Below are 18,570 nucleotides of genomic sequence, written 5' to 3'. Positions count from 1 at the left end.
TTTATAAACTTATAAAGACTTGTTTAATCATGCAGTACCACATAACATACTGAAGCCTTCCACAGGAAAGCTTAATGCATTTAGTTTATTAGACAACGTCAATATGCATTTACTGAGCAGACCTCAATACTCAGAGCTCAAAACACGATGACAGTCACAAACAACTGATACATTTTTTTAAAAACATATTTTATTTACCTGAGAAATATACTCAAATTAGCAAATAAATGTGACAAGACTTTCTACTTTATGAATCAATCATGATGGTGCATTGTAAAGATACAACCAATCATACTGTAAATAATATTTATAAGATAGAGCATTCATTTTTATGTTTGAATTGAGTAGAATGTACTTTTTCTGTTCACACTGAAACTAACTTATTCAACATAGAAAGTACTTAAAGGTGCTGTAAGCGATTTTTTTCATGGAAATATGTGCAAAAAATATTCCTACTCCCTGAAACATATTAATGAAATAAGTGTTGTGAGATATCTCACCGGTCGCTGTGACATTTCTAGACTCTGTAAACAGCAAACAAAAATGTGTCCGCGGGCCACAAACAATGATGCTTTCTGTCTGTCAATCATTTTGCACGTTCTCAGAGTATTGTAGTTGCAGCAAAATTAGTGTTGGGTTCAAGTCCACCTTAGTCGAGTCAAGTCCGTGTCTTTAAACAATCGAGTCCGAGTCGAGTCCGAGTCCAAAATGGCAGAGTCAGACTCAAGGCCGAGTCCATAACAGGCAGAGTCCGAGTCGAGTAAGAGGCCAAAAGGGCTGAGTCGGACTCAAGACCGAGTCCATAACAGGCCGAGTCTGAGTCAAGGACGAGTTGGACTCAAGACTGAGTCCATAACAGGCCGAGTCCGATTCCAAAAGGGACGAGTCGAACTCAAGACTGAGTCCATAACAGGCCGAGTCCAAGTCCAAAAGGGACGAGTCGAACTCAAGACTGAGTCCATAACAGGCCGATTCCAAGTCCAAAAGGGCCGAGTCGGACTCAAGACCGAGTCCATAACAGGCCGAGTCCGATTCCAAAAGGGCCGAGTCGGACTCAAGTCAAAGTCCATAACAGGCAGAGTCTGAGTCAAGGACGAGTCCAAAAGGGCCGAGTCAGACTCAAGACCGAGTCCATAACAGGCAGAGTCTGAGTCAAGGACGAGTCCAAAAGGGACGAGTAGGACTCAAGACTGAGTCCATAACAGGCCGAGTCTGAGTCGAGTCTGAGTCCAAAAGGACTGAGTCCATAACAGGCCGATTCCAAGTCCAAAAGGGCAGAGTTGGACTCAAGACCGAGTCCATAACATGCAGAGTCTGAATCCAAAAAGGCTGAGTCGGACAGTCGAGTACAGGGACAGCTGTAGCTCAGATGGTAGAGCGGGTCAGCTAGGGTTGGTGGTTCGATTCCCGGCCCACACGACTCCACATGCCGAAGTCTCCTTGGGCAAGATACTGAACCCCAAGTTCCTCCCAATGGCAGGCTAGTGCCTTGCATGGCAGCTCTGCCATCATTGGTCTATGAGTGTGTGTGTGAATGGGTGAATGGGACACAGAGTAAAGCGCTTTGGTAACCTCTAAGATAAAAAAAAAAAAAAGAGCTATATAGACCATTTACCAACCTAAAATCTTTATTTACAAAAAGTTCCATGGACCATGTTATTTGTCAAATATTAGTATGTTTACATAAAAAAAAACACAATTAAATAAGGCAGGAATTATTTATTGACAACAGTTTGTAAAAACAGATAGGAAAGACAAATCAAAGACAATGTTTCCAATGAATACATGCACATCATGGAGTTGAACGCACCATAACTGCAACTGGATACTGTCAATACATTTAATACAATGAAACGGATCAGTGATAATGATGAGATCCTGAAAAGATTGCGTTTTAGGCAACATCGAGGTTCACAGCATCATCAGTTTGATCCATAGTGTTTATGACTGTACAACTCCAATTCCAGTAAAAACTGTCAAAAAGCTCAAAATATATAATACCATGTAATATCATATTTAACTGTTCCTTGATAGTTAAAAGAGTTATTGTAATTCACAGCCCAAATGTCCAGTTTTTCACAGGAAGTATGAATGCAATATAAGGATGAAATCTGGAACAATGTCATCTGAGAAAAAAAACAGACATCACTTTATAATCATCTCACAATTTCTCGTTTCGTAAAATAAGCAAAAGCAAACCTGAAGAGTTGGTGGAGAGTAACAGCACCTTGGATGTCTTGACAGTTAGCACTGATAGTAATAGTAGACCTTGGGTTACTCTAAAAGGCATGAGGTTTTAAGTGTCTTGGTGTTTGTATGCGATCCTTTAAGGTTGACCGATAGTGGATTTTGCCGATACTGATAACTAAGGTAGTGCGGAAAGGCCGATAACCGATTAATTGGATGATTGGTTTTAAATTCGATTTATACAATGTAAAAAAAAAAATGTATTCTTTCTTTACTACGGCGGGCAAAGACAAAGAGGCAGTGGTGACTCAGTGGTTGAGGCTCAGGGTTACTGACCAGAAGGTCAGGGGTTCAAGCCCCAGCACCACCAAGATGCCACTTTTGGGCCCTTGAGCAAGGCACTTAACTCCAGGTTGCTCCAGGGGGATTGTCCCTGTAATAAGTGCTCTGTAAGTCGCTTTGGATAAAAAGCGTCTGCCAAATGCGTAAATGTAAATGTAAAGAGTCCAAAATGAATAAAATCCCAGATGCTGTTTTTTTTGTTCAACAAAAATTTTCTTTTAAGTATAAACAAGCCCAAAACACACTGGGGACTCTTATTTTGAAATTATTTTGTAATGACAAAAAAACTATCGGCAACTATCGACATAGATTAGCAGATATCGATAGTTCCAAAAATCAACTATCGGCTCCAATCAACTATCCGGTCTACCCAGGGACGGATTATGACTTGCATAGGCCCTGGGGCCAATTATCTCCAAGGGTCCCCCTCCTCCCAAAAGTTGTTGAGCGGGTGGGGGTGCGTTGTTCATGCTCAAAAGTTGTTGAGCGGGTGGGGGTGCGTTGTTCATGCTCAAAAGTTGTTGGGGGGGTTCATTGTTCATGCCCAAGCAGCAGGGATCACCAAGTTAGATCGCGCAGACTTAAAGCCCAGGGCACCCCGGGCAGTCAAGGCTCCCTGGGCACTGGCCCCATTGGCCCAGTCGGTAATCCGTCCCTTGGTCAACCTCTAGACTAGATACAGCTTATCGTTTTTAATGGTAGTGATCCTAATGCCTATATACGCACTTTGGCACTTCCAGGCAACCATAGTTATCATCTCTTTTTAACATGGTCCAGCAGGCAGATCATTACTTCCTCTATAAAATCACACACTGTAGTTTCTTAAAGGGACAGTACACCCAAAAATGAACACTATCTCATCATTTACTGACCCTCATGCCATCCCAGATGTGTATGACTTACTTTCTTTTGCAGAACACAAATTAAGTTTTTTAGAAGAATATCTCAGCTCTGTAGGTGACCAAAACTTTGAAGCTTCAAAAAGCACATAAAAGGCAGCATAAATCAAATTTCTTTACTCTAAATCTTGACATCAACAGTCTTTTTGATTATCATGATTTCAAGCTCGATTACACTTCCTAGCATCATCTAGTGCTCTGCGCATGGGTCAAGAGCTTAGAGACTGCAATGACCAGATTTATATTAAAAAAAGGAGTTTTCTGCTTCCTTTATGTGCTTTTTGGAGCTTCAAGTTTGGGTCACCATTCACTGGCATTGTACAGACCTACAGAGCTGAGATATTCTTCTGAAACTCTTCATTTGTGTTCTGCAAAAGTAAGAAAGTCAGGCACATCTGGGATGGCCTGAGGGTGAGTATGATGACAGAATTTTAATTTTTGGGTGAACTATCCCTTTAATTACAGGTCTCCTTTACAAATAAACCTTTTGGGTCTTTGGAGAGCACAAACTGTGTGAGTTTGGGGTATATTTGAAAATTGCAGATGAGGGAACCACATTTGAAACACTTTATACCACCGAAATGCCTGACCGAGTGAATAATGTATATAGAAAACACTAGTAATTTACTGATTGAATTCATATTTTCTTTATGGAATAGTTCTCCCAAGATGAAAATTCTGTCACCATTTACTCATACTTGTTTTTGTCCAAACCTGTAAGACTTACTTTCTTCTGTTTGAATGTTTGAAGAATATCCTGTCTGCTCTATTCCACATAATGACAGTGAATGAAGTGCAGCTCCAGTCCATACTCACTTTCATTACAAGGAAAAGATATTCTTTAAAAATTCACATTTGTATATCCCGTAAGAAATAAAGTCATACAAGTTTGGAACAGGATTTTGAATATGGTAAAGCAGAGGTAGACCGATTATCAGTTTTACCTATTAATCAGTGCCGATAGTTGCTTTTTGGAACTATCAGTTATCTAAAAATATAGATGCAGAAAGTTATATTTCTTTATTATGTTGGCTTGAAAAAGCCAACACACTGTTCTACTAAATAAACGTATTATTCTGACTTTTGAGACCAAACTTTTAGACTCTTACATGCTAGAAACACTTAGTAGAATGCTAGCAATGCCTAGCTACATGTTAAAACATGCTAGCAATGCTTAGCTATATGCTAAAACATGCTAGCAACATATTAGCAACACCTAGCTACATGTTAATATATGCAAGCAATGCCTAGCTACATGATAAACATGCTTACAATGCTTAGCAACATGCTAAAACATGCTAGCAATGCCTAGCAACATGCTAAAACATACTTGCAACATATTAATAACACTGAGCTATATGCTAAAACATGTTAGCAATGCCTAGCTACATGTTAAAACATGCTATCAATGTATAGCTACATGCTAAAACTTGTTAGCAATGCCTAGCAACATGCTAAAACATACTAGCAACATATTAGTAATACCTAATAAAATGTTAAAACATGGTACCAACCTAGCTACATGCTAAAATATGCTTACAATGCCTAGCAACATGTTAAAACTTGATAGCAATGCCCAACTACATACTAAAATATGATAGAAACATGCCAACAATGCCTAGCTACATGCTAAAACATGCTAGCAATGCATAGCAACATGCTAAAACATACTTGCAACATAGACGTAACGTTCAGCAACATGGTAAAACATGCTAGCAATGCCTAGCTACATGCTAAAACATGCCATCAATGCATAGCTACATGTTAAAACATGCTCTCAATGCATAGCTACATGTTAAAACATGTTCTCAATGCATAGCTACATGTTAAAACTTGCTAGCAATGCTTAGCTATATGCTAAAAAATGCTAGCAACATATTAGCAACACCTAGCTACATGTTAATATATGCAAGCAATGCCTAGCTACATGATAAACATGCTTACAATGCTTAGCAACATGCTAAAACATGCTAGCAATGCCTAGCAACATGCTAAAACATACTTGCAACATATTAATAACACTGAGCTATATGCTAAAACATGTTAGCAATGCCTAGCTACATGTTAAAACATGCTATCAATGTATAGCTACATGCTAAAACTTGTTAGCAATGCCTAGCAACATGCTAAAACATACTAGCAACATATTAGTAATACCTAATAAAATGTTAAAACATGGTACCAACCTAGCTACATGCTAAAATATGCTTACAATGCCTAGCAACATGTTAAAACTTGATAGCAATGCCCAACTACATACTAAAATATGATAGAATCATGCCAACAATGCCTAGCTACATGCTAAAACATGCTAGCAATGCATAGCAACATGCTAAAACATACTTGCAACATAGACGTAACGTTCAGCAACATGGTAAAACATGCTAGCAATGCCTAGCTACATGCTAAAACATGCCATCAATGCATAGCTACATGTTAAAACATGCTCTCAATGCATAGCTACATGTTAAAACATGTTCTCAATGCATAGCTACATGTTAAAACTTGCTATCAATGCATAGCTACATGCTAAAACCTGTTAGCAATGCCCAGCAACATGCTAAAACATACTAGCAACATATTAGTAACCCCTAATAAAATGTTAAAACATGGTACCAACATGCTAGTAACACCTAGCTATCTCTAGCAACATGTTAGCAATGCTAATCTATCATCTATCTATCCACCTGTTTGTCGTTCTATCTGTTGCTCTGTAAAGCTCCAAGCTTTTAAACTTATTTGTGTTACTTTCAGACAATACATTTCAAGCCAACATAAAGTTTGTCTACAAACTTTTCAATCTAGTTATTATTATTATAATTTCTCTTAATTGTTCCTCTTAATCTGGTCAATAGACAGGCTACAAAAAAGCTTAATTTGGTGACTATTTACATAGAGCATTGTAATGTAGCCAAGACTCTTGTCACCATCCCTGTTTATGGACTAATTTGATATTATAAATGTGAAATGTTATAAAAAAAAAGAAAAGACATATGACAACTGACAAGCGATCGCTGATGATGTACTATTGATGAATGATGATCTACTGCATATTAATTTTTAACAATGTTTACTTTATAGTGATTCTATAGCAATACATTATAGATGATTATCAGAGTGCACATTTTGTGTCCCTTGAGTGAGCAGTAAGCACAGACATTACAAAATAAGAGTCCCTGGTTCATTTCAGGCTTGTTTATAATTAAAAGTCCTGCGTTATACAACAAATCTTTATTTGTTCTGGTTATTCCGATTTTGGTTGCAAAACAAAAACATATCTGCACTGAAAAAAATGTGTTGATTTTACTTTCACTTTGCTAAATAGATTTTAAAAACTATTGGCCGATTAATCGGTTATTGGCCTTTTCCATCAATTTAGTTATTGTATCGGCAAAATCCACTATCCGTCGACCTCTAAAGTAAATGACAGAATTTTTATTTTTAAAAGGATGATGAAAGACCAACAAGTGCAATTTTAGGAGTATTTTTACATTAGAACAATGTATCCAAATTCAGACTTTTTTATCTTGACATTTTTCAAGTATACCCCATAAAAGTGATTTCTTTCCTATTCGAGCAGCAGAGTTGAGTTTTAGCATACAGGTTGCACCTCAAAACAGCCAAATGCTCCTTTAAGTATGTAGCACAGAAGTCAAGACATTTATGTCTTTGAATATGTACGAAGCTCTGAATTCACACTGACGCTACACGACGAGTGAGCGAGCCATCTGAGGCCCACCCCTGTGCTCTCATTGGTCGTGCAGACAGTGTTTCCTCCCATTGTTGTGCTCCATCAGTTCCAGCATCTCCAGGACGATGACCCTGAGGGCGCGAGCAAGCTCCACTGCACTGTAAGGATTCCCCAGGGGAGGAACATGGACAAATGCAGATCTGCCATCGCCCAGGGACAGCGATGTGTAGTAGGTATAGTCACATAGATATCTGGGGAAAGAAGAATGAGAGTTCTACATAAAGAATACATTGACACTTAAACGATTAGTTCACCCCAAAATGTAAATTCAGTCATTGTTTACTCACGCATGTGTTGTTGTAACTCTACATGACTTTCTTTCTTTTCTGAACACAAAGGGAGAAACTGTGAGTAAATGTTGTGCTCAGTGATGTCATACAATGGCAGTTTATGGTGACCACCTCTTCAAGCTTCAAAAGAACACAAAAGTATCATTCAGAAGTGTAATTAATTATTCATGAGCTCATGATTGTTATGAAAGTATACGATAAGATTTGATGAGAAACTGAAATCTGATGTATTATTTAATGAAAATGTTCACTGACCGTTGATCTGTGTGCGTTCATGATAGAGCACGAGAGCAACAGTTCACACAGCCCTCTCGCTACATTGGGGCGTTCAAGCGAAAACTCGTTTTGTTTATCTAAAAACAGGTCCTCCAGAGCGATAGTGACAACAGAACACAACACAACAGAGAACAGAACTTACTAAACATGTCTGAAGAGTTTGTAGTCGAAGAATTGATGCATTTCTATGCCCAGCCTTGTTTAGTTTTTGTTTTTGGACTGGTGCCTGTTCACAGCGGACGGGGAATGCCAAAAGTAGTAAACAAGCGATTGATAGAATGTACCATTACTCATCACTGCTGGTTAGGACAAAAACTGTGATTACCATAGAAAATATATCTTTTATCACGTGTCGTTTGCCGTCAGGTGAGGACACGATGTGACTGTGGAGGCCTGTAGCCTCCTCTAATGGCACTTTTCCACTGCACATTACAGTTCGACTCGACTCTGCTTGCTTTACTTTTCTGATCTTGCTTTTCCACTCCAGTTTAGTGCCGCCTCAACGTGGGTGGGATTACAGGCTGATCGTCACAGTGGATCCTCTCCACAGCTACTTACGAGAGGAACGTCTGCACCTCGTTTATTGACCACGGTGTGGTTTTGCGCACAGCCATTTCTTTTTACAATTCGAAAGTCGCGTGAACAAATGATAATGCGATCGCTATTGCTAACTTACTAAACTAGCGGGCTGATGTCCCGTGTCGCAAATCTAGTGACACTGGTCGTGACGATTCTCTCTGACCAATCAGTGATCTGCAGTGTTTTGACATCACGTTTAGTATCGGCTCAGCTTGATTGGAACCTCGACCGAGGTGGTACTAAAAAAGGTACCAGGTACTATCCACAGTGGAAAACCCCAAAAAAGCGAGCAGAGCCGGTATGTTTCAGTTTGATTTCCGAAAAAATAAGGCTGGGCATAGAAATGCATCAATTCAACAATTCAACTAAAAACTCTTCAGACATGTTTAGTAAATTCTGTTCTCTGTTGTGTTGTGTTCTGTTGTCACTATTGCTGTGTTGGACCTGTTTTTAGATAAACAAAATGAGTTTCCGCTTTTGAACGTTGAACGCCCCAATGTCACGTGGGGGCTGCGTGAACTGTTGCTCTCGTGCCCTATTATGAACACACACAGGAGATCGACGGTCAGTGAACATTTACACTAATACATCAGATTTCAGTTTCTCATCAAATCTTATCGTACACTTTCATAACAATCATGAGCTCATGAATAATTAATTAGACTTCTGAATGACGCTTTTGTGTTCTTTTGAAGCTTGAAGAGGTGGTCACCATAAACTGCCATTGTGACATCACTGAGCACAACATTTACTCACAATTTCTCCCTTTGTGTTCAGAAAAATAAAGAAAGTCATATCGGGTTATAACAACACATGCGTGAGTAAACAATGACAGAATTTACATTTTGGGGTGAACTGTCCCTTTATGTATTTGGATGCTCACATCACTTTTAAAAATGTAATTGGATACAAAATATCAAAGCAAGTGGCAGCTGCAATGCAAATGACACGTCAATTTTCTGAGCTATTCTTTGAATTTTAATCAACTAGTGTCTTGGTGATTTTAAGTGGATGTATGAAGTCAGTTGTTTTTGTCAGATATTTTGCTTAAAAAGTGTCCTCGTGCAACTTTCTTTAAAATAAATGCCACTTGTTGTCATATTTTCCTATCTAATGCAATGATATCCAGACATTTTTAAGTGCAGCCTCAGTGTCCAAATACTTTTAGGCCCACTATACATCTCTAAAAATCCAGCGAGAGCATATAAAACACATAAGCATTCATGCCTTCCAGCATCCTTTGACACGGACACAGTGACCCCGAGTTCAGAGGCGTTGACTCTCTCACACACAGCGTCCATGTTTATAACAGAATGAATGCAGTCCGGCCCTCCCTCCATACAGCACCGGGACTCAGGACAAAACCTGCAGTTGTCCAGGCGCATGTAACCGTGGTTATGACCACACTGTTCAAGCGTTACCGTGGTAGCCATTCCAGAAACTCCAACATGGACCACTAACTTCAGAAAAACAAAAACAATACAAAAAATAAATAAATGAATTGATTAAATTGATCAAGATTTTATATAAGAGACGACATTATACTTTAAACTATATTAAATGGTTTAAGTTATAATTGATTATTATTTAATGTATTCATACATTCGTGTTATAACATTTAATAGAATACAATTTCAACAAGGCCAATGTCATCCGCATCTTGTCATAAGCAAATCGATCGCATTATAATTAATAAAGCGGTCTACACAGGAAGCGTCCGTTGCGGTGCGTCACGTCACCCCGACAGTAAACGCATGACCAGTTCTATTGCTGAAGCGCTGCAGAGCTACTCCAGCCACTTTATCATCCCGCCCATCTCAAATAAAATGATTTTACTAACCCAATATCATACGTTTTCATCTTTTTGCTATTCATTTTCTTTGTTATATATTTTAATAACATCTGACTGCTACATTAAAGGTGCATTTAGTAACTTTTGTCCTTGCATCATCTTGGATTTACACTGACACCTAGTGGCTTGAATGCAGCTTCATTTAAAATCAATAGTTTTCAGTTTTAGATGTTATTGTAGAAATTGAGTATTCACAATCAGTCATGATTACTTTAATGAATGAGTGAATGTGTCCAATAACAGGACGGTTACTGAGATTGAGTAGTATTTGACTGGTCATGTGATTCCAACATGGCCGCCCCCATGTGCGGACCCTCTCCATGTAGAATAAAACAGCTTTTATAAGCTCACTGATGTAACTGGAGTCTAATATGATAATGCGAGTGCTCGTGATGTCCTACATATATCTCAGAATTACAATTCATGTCTTTAGGAAAGCCTGCTCGTACTGTTTCTGGTCTACTTATTTAAATAATAATTCATTTCTATCCACGTTTACGCAGCTTTAGGAACAGAAACATTACAATATGAATTATATATTACATATATGTTTATACCAGCGAATGTCAGTTGAAAATAAAGGTTATATTCCATTTCCAAATGTTATTAACACTTGTTGAAGTTTTCTCGAGCTCACAGACGATTGGTCTGTGCTTTCTGCCCGTCATTAAATATGTTCACCATAGACCACCTCAAGCCGTCAATGGACGCGCCCGGTGTAGACACAGTGTTACCCATAAAATTAAATCAACATCAACTGATATTTTATGCCATTATATGTATAACTAGGTCTAGAATAGACAATAAAGAAATACATGCGGAGATATGTATTGTTACGCTACTTGTGGGAGGTGCTGTTTCCATAGAGACGGCAGAAGATTCTGGACCGCCTGATACTCCACTGGCACTTCAGCAACGTGAAGGTTTATATCGTCACCCAAACCCAGTTTCTCCAGCTCCTAAATTTACCAGGGGAAAAGGGAATTGCTCAGAGGTTGCTCTGTTATAGCTCAAGAGATTGTTCTTCTAAAATAAGCACAAATGGACATGAATGAGTCAATTGTTCACATGCAGTAAGAGGACAGAGCTATACATCTAACGTGGACAGCGTAGCTCAGATTATTTGCTCTTGGATGAATTTGATGAGGGCAAACAATAAGTTCACAGTTGGTCTCTGATAACAGTTAGGTTCGAATCTCATACCTGTACTGCCACCCAGCTGGCATTAACAGTATGGTCACCAAAAGGCTCAAAACCTGAAGAAACACGAGGAAACACAAATAAATTCATATTCATAGAAAACGTCCTGGCAGCTGTAGTGTATATATATTTGTTATTACACCGCTGTGTGTCTGACTGGCCATTAAAATGTTACGACGACCTGTAACGACACCAGTGTTTCTGCAATAACGGTAGTACAGAACAACAAATCAATTCGGTCTGATGCTCACACGCTTATAAGCACGTGCCATTACTTCTTTTACACTAAAATGGACCATTAATCAAACTGATATAGCGATGTGTCCTACAGTGATTATTATACCACTGATTTAATTAAAGAAAGTCTGCATGTGCTGCACGCTTCAATTAATGTGTGAAGCCGCTTATAAGCTGATCTGATCAGACTGATCAAAACATCACATTTTATAAACATAGTAGATGAAAGAAGAGAGCGCACACTTACTGTAAAGCGTCTGCAGACTATATATATATTTATTTGCACTTTAATAATCACGCTGGACCAACGTCTAAACCAGAGGTGTGAAACTAGCATCAAAAACACAGATCAGAAAAGTCTTTACTGTAATAATATTAATAATAATTATATTTAAGAAATATCTCACAAGCAAGAGTGCTGTTGTACTGAATAGAAGTTTTCATCAATGCGCAGCACTTTATTTGACAATAATAAAAACAATGTTGTGGTTAAATTATGTTTTAAGGATCTTTACTGAAGCACTTCATTAAAGGGATCGTTCACCCAAAATGTAAATTCAGTCATTGTTTACTCACCACTGTGTTGTTATAAGTCTATATGACTTTCTTTCTTGTTCTGAACACAAAGGGAGAAATTGTGAGTAAATGTTGTGCTCAGTGATGTCACAATGGCAGTTTATGGTGACCACCTCTTCAAGCTTCAAAAGAACACAAAAGTATCATTCAGAAGTCTAATTAATTATTCATGAGCTCATGATTGTTATGAAAGTGTACGATAAGATTTGATGAGAAACAAACTGAAATCTGATTTATTATTTAGTCAAAATGTTCACTGACTGTTGATCTCCTGTGTGCGTTCATGCAGACCCCTCACGACGTTGGTGCGTTCAAGCGAAAACTTGTTTTGTTTATCTAAAAACAGGTCCTCCACAGTGATAGTGACAACAGAACAAACAACACAGCTACACACAAAACAGAGAACAGATCTTACTAAACATGTCTGAAGAGTTTGTAGTTGAAGAATTGATGCATTTCTATGCCCAGCCTTATTGTTTTGAATGGAGGACTCGGAAATCAAACAGAAACATAAGAGGAAGGTACAGGCCTCCACAGTCACACCGTGTCCAAAACGGATGGCAAACGACACGTGATAAAATATATATTTTCTATGGTAATCAGAGTTTTTGTCCTAACCAGCCACGACAAGCAACTGTACATTATATCGATTGGCATCGCGTGGGTAATTCCGTCCACTGTGAAATGGCAATGGTCCAAAAACTTTCTCATAACAGATTATTAAAGCAAGCATGAGCCAGTTAAAACTACTTGACTTTGGCAGAGAATGTTACACCAGCCAAATGTTTTTCCGAAGGTCTCACTCTCTTCAGGTCTGTCACAAATACTCACCGGTTCAGAACGGAGAAGAGGTGACAAACATTCCCGCCTACTACATCTCTCTTTTTGATTGAGTACTCCGGTTAAAAAAAATAAGGCTGAGCATAGAAATGCATCAATTCTTCGACTACAAACTCTTCAGACATGTTTAGTAAGTTCTGTTCTCTGTTTTGTGTGCAGCTGTGTTGTGTTCTGTTGTCATTATCACTGTGGAGGACCTGTTTTTAGATAAACAAGTTTTCGCTTGAACGCACCAATGTAGCGAGGGCGCTGTGTGAACTGTTGCTCTCGTGCCCTATCATGAACGCACACAAGAGATCAACAGTCAGTGAACATTTTGACTAAATTATACATCACATTTCAGATTGTTTCTCATCAAATCTTATCGTATACTTTCATAACAATCATGAGTCTCATGAATAATTAATTAGACTTCTGAATGATACTTTTGTGTTCTTTTGAAGCTTGAAGAGGTGGTCACCATAAACTGCCATTGTGACATCACTGAGCACAACATTTATTCTCAATTTCTCCCTTTGTGTTCAGAAAAAGAAAGAAAGTCATATAGAGTTACAACAACACATGCATGAGTAAACAATGACTGAATTTAGATTTTTGGGTGAACTGTCCCTTTAATTAAGTTTAAATTAATACTTTGATTAAAAAAATGCAATGGTAATTTTGTTCTATTTTTATTTGATTAAAGTTTAATAAATTAATTTGATTAGAAACTATTTTGATGATAAATTTATTAAACTTTAAAACATGGAACGGAAAACAGAATTTGGGCATACATATACAAATTAAACTAATTTCAAAGGGTCCTACTTAAAAAAAAATAATAATTAAATTTTGGTGTCGTGACAACGATATATATGTATATATCTGCCAATTATAGACCAAATGAAAACCATCAGCATATCGGTAATAAGCATGAAAATTTTAAAAACTCTCTGAATTGAAATGCACAATCCAGAAATAATAATAGCCACTATATGTAGAAAGGTTGGCATTCCTAAGAACATGTAATTTAAACATTGTATTCTTTCTCGTTCTCACATTAATGCAGAAAAAATGTCATAAATGGACAGTTGTGAAAGTTGAACTTATAAAGGAAACCATTAAAAACACTTTTAGACCTGCAGACTTTGACTTCTGAGATATCGAAAGTTATTTATATTGGAAATGATTATAGGTCGACCAACAGTGGATTTTACTGATAACTAAGGTGTTGGGAAAGGCAGATAACCGATTAATCAGCTGATTGTTTTTATTTGACGTTCTATATTGAACTTTCGAAATACGATACTGTGTGCTATTCATGTTCGTTACTGTCAAGCTCAAACAATTACATAAAAGCACCATTAGAGTACTTAAAGTAGTCCACATGACTCATGGCGTTTATTTGAAGGCACTTGAAGACATGCGATAGCTTTGTGAATTGCAAAAGGCTGTGTTTAATAAGTAAATACACAGTATGCATGCGCGGTGCGTTTTAGTGAATGGCGCTGCTCTGTTGACACATACATAATACGCGTAGGCTGGTGAGGCGGTCGTGGTTGTTTTCGGTCCTCTGAGCTCATGGTTATTTTCATATGTGAACGCTACTCACGAACAACATCTCAGATGTAGATGCTCAATAGTTCGGTTCACTTATAATATGCATTTAGAACGACCAAATTTAAACTACTGTGAACTAGCCTACATACATACAGTTACAGGACTTCCTGGAGTGTTCTGACTGTCAAAATAAAAGTCCTCGTGGTGGCATTGTGACTCGCCTCAATCCGGGTGGCGGACGATGAACATGACTCTACCCTCCCTAGCAACCAGGCAAATTTGGTTGCTTAGGAGACCTGGCTGGAGTCACTCAGAACACCCGAACTCATGACTCCAGATGTGATAGTCACCGTCTTTACTTGCTGAGCTACCCATGCCCCCAAGTGCGAGAGTTTTAATGTTAAATGTGCACGACTGAATTATATTAATGTTGTATTTTAAAATAATAAAAGTCAATAATAATAATAATAGTTTATTATTATCATAATTATTATTTGTTTACAAATTAGAACAATATTTTTGTTTAATGGGCTCCAAAAAAATAACTGTGCGAATAAAAACACAACACGTTTACACGACAACGTTTTCAACTAAAAACGGAAAACTTTTGGCTGTTCGTTTACACGACAACGGTGTTTTGGGGCCTGAAAATCCAAACTTTTTAGGAAAAGTACAAGTTTTTGAAAATGATGCCATTATCGTCTCCGTGTAAACAAACAAAAACGAGAATTTGTGAAAACGATGGCGTCGTGCGCACGTGTATTACGGGTCTATAGGCATTCGCGTGAGTACTTCAAAACAATGTGCCAGACTTTCAAAGCTACAATGGCGGACTACAGGACTGTGTTTGTGCTGCTAGATTTTTAGTTTATTGAGGCTTCTCCAGCAAAGTAATTGTAGTAATAAAGCAACCTCATCATCCGTCCAGACAAAATTGCTCGATGCTTTCACCATTTTCATTGTTTGTATTCACTGTGGAAGAACGTTTAATGTGCGAAGGCGCGTAGTGTTTCTTTTCAAAGTGACATCGCCAACTACTTGCGTTATTAGTCGTTTTCGCGGATCCATTTGGGGATCATTTTGACCACTTTGTCATCTGTATGGTAAATGGTCTGCACTTATATAGCGCCTTTTTAACCTTAGCGGTATTCAAAGCGCTTTACACCGTGACTCAATCACCCATTCACACACACATTCACACACCAATGACGGCACAGCTGCCATGCAACACGCTAGCCGGCCATTGGGAGCAACTTGGGGTTCAGTGTCTTGCCCAAGGACACTTTGGCATGTGGAGTCATGTGGGCTGGGAATCGAACCACCAACCCTGCGATTAGTGGCCGACCCGCTCTACCACCTGAGCCACAGCCGTCCCAATGTATGCAATTTTAATACATCACTGTCGCGTAAACGTGTATATATATATATAAAAGATATGAAAAAACTAAACTGGTATCGGATCAGGATCGGTTTTGGCTGATAGTGAGATTTCAGATATCGGAAGAGAAAAAGTGGTATCGGTGCATCCCTAAAACACACCGGGGTCTCTTATTTTGAAATGACGAAAAAACTATCAGCAACTATCGACATAGATTTTCGCCAATATCCCAAAGTTACAAAAAGCAACTATCGGCACCATTTCGTAGGTGAAACCATTATATAGGTCTACCTATAGAAATGATATATTGTTAGCTATATTACACCTTTTTACAATTTTTTTAAGCATTTCTAAGTAAAACCGTGATCTTATGACAAAATAAGCTAATTGGAAAAATATCGGTATCTGTACCCAACTACTCATTTTTAGTTTAAATCGGTCAAAATGTTTCATATCGGTGCATCCCTAGTCTTTAATTTACACTCAAACCATTGCTATTTATTTTATTGGTAAGTAGCTACGTAATAAAAGAGATAATGTACAGTAAGTCGGATGTTATTCCAAATTAAACCCCTTAAGACCGATACAAGCCCACTGTGTTTTGTGTCCGATCACCTTGTCAGGGTTTATTTAGCAGCTGACAGTACATTTCTCCTTTACTTATCTCTTTTACACCCTTTAAACTCAAGAGAAGTCGCTGTAGTCCAGAGTCTAAAGATATATCACTCTTTAAACCGAGTGTAATCAGTAACCAGATTTTTGGACAATTAAGTATTATATATAAAACCAACAGTGGAGGAGAACTAATCATTTTAATCTCTAGGATGATGGATAGATATTATATATATATATATATATATATATATATATATGCATTGAATAAATCTAGAAAAAAAAATATGGATTAAATGAAAAACCAGGTATAGTGATGGAATGAGATGCCAATATATTATAGAGTAGTAGTAATAATAATAATATAATAATTGTAGTAGAATGGTAATGTCCAGAAATCCATGGTATTACATATTGTAATGTGTATAAATAAGTAAATAAATAAAATACTAATATCAAAAAATAGGTGTTATTACCACAGTTCCCTGTTCAAAAACACACGCTACTTCCTTTGTAATTATTGGCGCGAGACAATCCTATAAACCAGCTGTATTTACTCCCATATAGGTTTGCTTTTCATTTCTAACATTACTCGGTTGTGTCCCATGACAACTGTTACATTATTTTGGCTACACAGACAGCTTTCACGAGATTAAAAAGTCTCATAAGTGCTATGACTCACAGGAGAGTCCTCCAAACATTCTTTGTCTTATAATGTTCATCCTTCACACTGTTTACCTGTCACAACAACAGTCTTCTTGTGGTCCATCACTGCTGTTATGAGCTTCGATCAGGAATGGGAAAATCTTTCATCAGATGAGATCTAAACACGATCGAGTCCACTGACAGATAAACACAACATGTCCCAGGATTCTTCCTGTATTGCTCTTCCTCTCTCATGTTTGTACTGAGATCAGATGCTCAAGTGCTCATTGGCGACACTTGCTGCTCTGGTGATCTTATCCTCTTTCTATCACATTCTCATTTCTGCCTAAATGTCAGTATTTTAATATGTGGACACTGCCTTAAATGATAGATTTGTAATATATATATATATATATATATATATATATATATATATATATATATATATATATATAGGAAAAAAATTATCATAACGCAAAAAATGTTTTTATTTACTTTATGCAATGGACATGACCTGGCCTTGTACTTGGCAGGCTGTATTTATTTCTATGCATGCTGGTTTGTTGTATGTAGAGCATATGGTGGTTTTGACATATGTGCCAACACCCATAGCTGAGGTCTGGTTCAAACCTGTTAGTGTAAGCTGGTCTGGGGCCTATATGTATACTTAAAGAATGACGTCCCATTGTGTTGCTGCTAGTGGCCCTAAAAAGGTGTCTATCTTTGAGTCATGCTAAACACAGGAAATGAGGTGGAGACACATACACATGTTTAAAGGAATGGGTCAAAGAATGTCAGCTCTGTAGGTCATCACAATGCAAATGAACGTCTTAATATTAATCTCCGCTTCTACTTTTCAAAATGAAAGTGGAGATTGATAGTAAAAAGGACATAAAAGGTATTGTGTTTCTCTCACACACCTATCAAATCACTTCTGAAGACATGGATGTAACATCTGGAGTTGTATAGATTACTTTTATGTTGCCTTTATGTGCTTTTTGGAGCATCTATCCATCTATCTATCTATCTGGTTGCTAAAGTGTTGCAATTGGTTGTTAGATTGTTGCATTGCAGTTGCTAGAGACCAGAATAACAACATGCTAGGATTGTTTAGCTACATGCTAAAAAAACATGGTAGAATTACCTAGTAACATGTTAAAACAGGCTAACAATGCCTAGCAACACCTAGTTTCATGCTAAACATGCTAACAATGCCTAGCAATATGCTACCATCACCAAGCTACAACTAACAATGCCTAGTAACACGCTAGCATCACCTAGCTACATGCTAATAACCTACTAGCAGTGCCTAGCTACATGCTAGCAATACCTACCTACCTGCCAGAAACACCTAGGTCTATCTGCAT

At 37.9% G+C, this 18,570-nt stretch overlaps 1 protein-coding gene across 2 annotated transcripts; it reads right to left on the bottom strand.

The window, feature by feature from the left end:
- Window positions 1-3,058: 3,058 nt before the first annotated feature.
- pgpep1 (pyroglutamyl-peptidase I) lies at window positions 3,059-17,435 on the bottom strand. Of its 2 annotated transcripts, XR_007971245.1 has the most exons (6): window positions 17,297-17,435; window positions 11,380-11,432; window positions 11,019-11,135; window positions 9,552-9,784; window positions 4,143-7,370; window positions 3,059-4,106 (listed from the first exon to the last, which is right to left on the bottom strand). XR_007971245.1 is itself a non-coding variant. In XM_052133731.1 (5 exons), exons 1-5 carry the CDS (start codon window positions 17,325-17,327, stop codon window positions 7,178-7,180), a joined length of 627 nt encoding a protein of 208 aa, XP_051989691.1. In that variant the 5' UTR covers window positions 17,328-17,435; the 3' UTR covers window positions 3,059-7,177. The 2 variants fall into 2 exon arrangements, 1 of the variants encoding a protein (XP_051989691.1); XM_052133731.1 differs by having other exon boundaries at window positions 3,059-7,370.
- Between the last annotated feature and the right edge of the window lie 1,135 nt (window positions 17,436-18,570).

Source organism: Xyrauchen texanus, chromosome 9, assembly GCF_025860055.1.
Source record: "Xyrauchen texanus isolate HMW12.3.18 chromosome 9, RBS_HiC_50CHRs, whole genome shotgun sequence".
In the NCBI taxonomy this organism is placed as follows: Eukaryota; Metazoa; Chordata; class Actinopteri; order Cypriniformes; family Catostomidae; genus Xyrauchen; species Xyrauchen texanus.
This window is presented reverse-complemented; position numbering and strand designations above follow the sequence as displayed.